This window comes from Triticum urartu, chromosome 1 (genome assembly GCF_003073215.2).
Source record: "Triticum urartu cultivar G1812 chromosome 1, Tu2.1, whole genome shotgun sequence".
NCBI classification, from domain to species: Eukaryota; Viridiplantae; Streptophyta; class Magnoliopsida; order Poales; family Poaceae; genus Triticum; species Triticum urartu.
The window spans coordinates 443,106,600-443,109,327 of NC_053022.1; the positions used below are offsets into that span (position 1 = coordinate 443,106,600).

Consider the following 2,728-nt stretch of genomic DNA (forward strand, 5'->3'; position numbering starts at 1 on the left):
CACATCGCGCCTTATCCGGCAGCAAACACCAAACCATGTCGGCACCGAGAGCTGCTCCGAGTCTAGCCACGGCGGCGACGGCCATTCTGGCCGTCCTGGCCGCGGCGCTCGCCACGAACGCTCGCGCCCAGACCTGCGGCTCGCAGGCCGGCGGCGCGACGTGCCCCAACTGCCTCTGCTGCAGCCGTTTCGGGTTCTGCGGCAGCGGCTCCGACTGGTGCGGAGCCGGCTGCCAGAGCCAGTGCAGCGGCTGCCCCGCTCCCGGCGGCCAGGGCGTGGCGTCCATCGTGTCCAAGGACCTCTTCGAGCGGCTCCTCCTCCACCGCAACGACGCCGCGTGCCTCGCCCGCGGGTTCTACACCTACGAGGCGTTCCTCGCCGCGGCCGCCGCGTTCCCGGCCTTCGCCGGCACGTCCGAGGGGCTGAGCGTCGAGACGCGGAGGCGGGAGGTGGCCGCCTTCCTGGGCCAGACCTCCCACGAGACCACCGGCGGGTGGCCGACCGCGCCCGACGGCCCCTTCTCGTGGGGCTACTGCTTCAAGCAGGAGCGCAACCCGCCGTCCGACTACTGCCAGCCGAGGCCGGAGTGGCCGTGCGCGCCCGGCAGGCGCTACTACGGCCGCGGCCCCATGCAGCTCTCCTTCAACTACAACTACGGCCCGGCGGGGCGCGCGATCGGCGTGGACCTGCTGAGCAACCCGGACCTGGTGGCGGCCGACCCGGTGGTGTCGTTCAAGACGGCGCTGTGGTTCTGGATGACCCCGCAGGCGAACAAGCCGTCGTCGCACGCGGTGATCACGGGGCGGTGGACGCCGACGGCCGCGGACAACGCGGCCGGCCGGGTGCCCGGGTACGGCGTGATCACCAACATCATCAACGGCGGGCTGGAGTGCGGGCGTGGGCAGGACCCTCGGGTGGCCGACAGGATCGGGTTCTACAAGCGCTACTGCGACGTCCTCGGCGTCGGCTATGGGAGCAACCTCGACTGCAACAACCAGAGGCCGTTCACCAGCGGCGCCTCGGCTGGGCTCGCGGCGCAGTGAAAAACGCCGGCGTGTACCAGTGTCAGCATGTGATTCATGTATGTGTGATTCCAGGAGTTCTCTTCTCTACTGTCTAAGGTGACGAGCGTGTTGCCTCGATCCGTGAAAGCTCGCGCGCGTCAGCCAGCATTTCTTTCGGCCTGCTAAGGCTTAATAAACTCGGCTGTAGCTACAATACTCGAATAATGATGGAATGACCCTGGTTATGGAAAACTCTGACAAGACTTTTGAAGACGACATGAGAGCAAACGAGACGAGACGAACGATTCACGGGAGCTGGTGCAGCTGGTGTCGCACCGGTACGATGGCCTCGCGACAGTGTCGGAGTGAATAGAGGTAAATAGGATAGTGGTGCTTTAACTTGTCATGGATGTTCAGTTTAGTGTTTGAACTTGAAAAATATATCGAACTGGTTCTAAAACTTGGCACGAACGTGCAAATACGGTGCTAATCCCATCCGTAAACGTAAAGTGCGTCCACGTGTCACCGTATATGGATGATGTGACACTGACATGGTGTGGGGCCCAACTATAGCTAGGAAACATAATTATTACTCCTTCCGTCCCAAAATTCTTGTCTTATATTTGTCTAATATTTAGACAAATCTAAGACAAGAATTTTGGGACCGAGAGAATACTTGAGTACTATATACGACTCTATGACTAATGGGCCCACCTGTCAGTACATTACAAAATTAATATGAAGAATGAAAAAGTGCAACAAACCGGATGACTGCCAGCTAGTTGCGCTAGCCACTATACCAAACATGTATTTATTATTAAAATAGGCCACTCAATTTATATGTACATAAGAGTTTTTTTGTTTAAGTACATAAAATCTGAGGGACTTTCCATGTCAGCAAAATATGTTGGTTGGAGTGGCTAGCGCATGCATCGCCCAAGGGGCAGGTAGCAGATTCGATTCATGCAGTGTATTTTATGTTAATTTTCCTAATTACTGACAGGCGGGCCCACTATCATAGAGTCATATAGTGCTTAAGCATTTTTATTTCGTAATTACGAATGGGCCCCACGCCAGGTCAGTGACACGTCAGCCATATACATTGCCACGTCGATGCATATTACGTCTACAGACAACATTAGCACCGTATTTGCCCGTTCATGCCAAGTTGTAGAACCAGTTCGATGTATTTTTCAAGTTTAGGCACCAAAGTAAACATCCATGACAAGTTCAAGTACCACTGGTGTTTTTACCTTGAGTGAATAGCATAAAACTATCGAAACTGCCTTGCGTACGATCACTTTTTGTACGATTTTCATACGACAAGACACAGGCATGTTTCACGAGGTTTGGGCCCACACCACCAGATGAGTCTGGTCGTACAGAAATCGTATGGATTTCTGTCATGCGTATAGCAGCTCTCTAAAACTACTACCACTTTCCGGGTTATGGTTTCAAAAAATAGCATTATTCAAAGGACTTCACTATTCATTTAACGTCTTTTACCCATGACAAATCGGATGTTTTTTTTATTATACTTTGTCTTTGTCGAGGATGGCGAATTTTGTTGGCAGAGAATCTGGCCTTCCTGGATGAGCAACGGGCGTTGTACAAGTCCATGTGCAGCGCCCGCAAGATCCGCCACGAGCGATGGCGGGTGCGAGTCCTGCGGGCAGAGACTGACGCCCTGTTCACGAAGAGCAACGCGGAGACGGACACGGGGC

General features: G+C 54.7%; 1 protein-coding gene across 1 annotated transcript; it reads left to right on the forward strand.

The window, feature by feature from the left end:
* Positions 1 to 1,277, forward strand: LOC125517262 (chitinase 2-like). Its single transcript, XM_048682440.1, has one exon. The coding sequence runs from the start codon at positions 36 to 38 to the stop codon at positions 1,041 to 1,043; it is 1,008 nt and encodes a 335-aa protein (XP_048538397.1). The 5' UTR covers positions 1 to 35; the 3' UTR covers positions 1,044 to 1,277.
* Positions 1,278 to 2,728: the final 1,451 nt, after the last annotated feature.

Excerpts from the sequence above, each read along its gene's own strand:
- LOC125517262 (XM_048682440.1), top strand. The coding sequence starts at position 36 with ATGTCGGCACCGAGAGCTGCTCCGAGTCTAGCCACGGCGGCGACGGCC.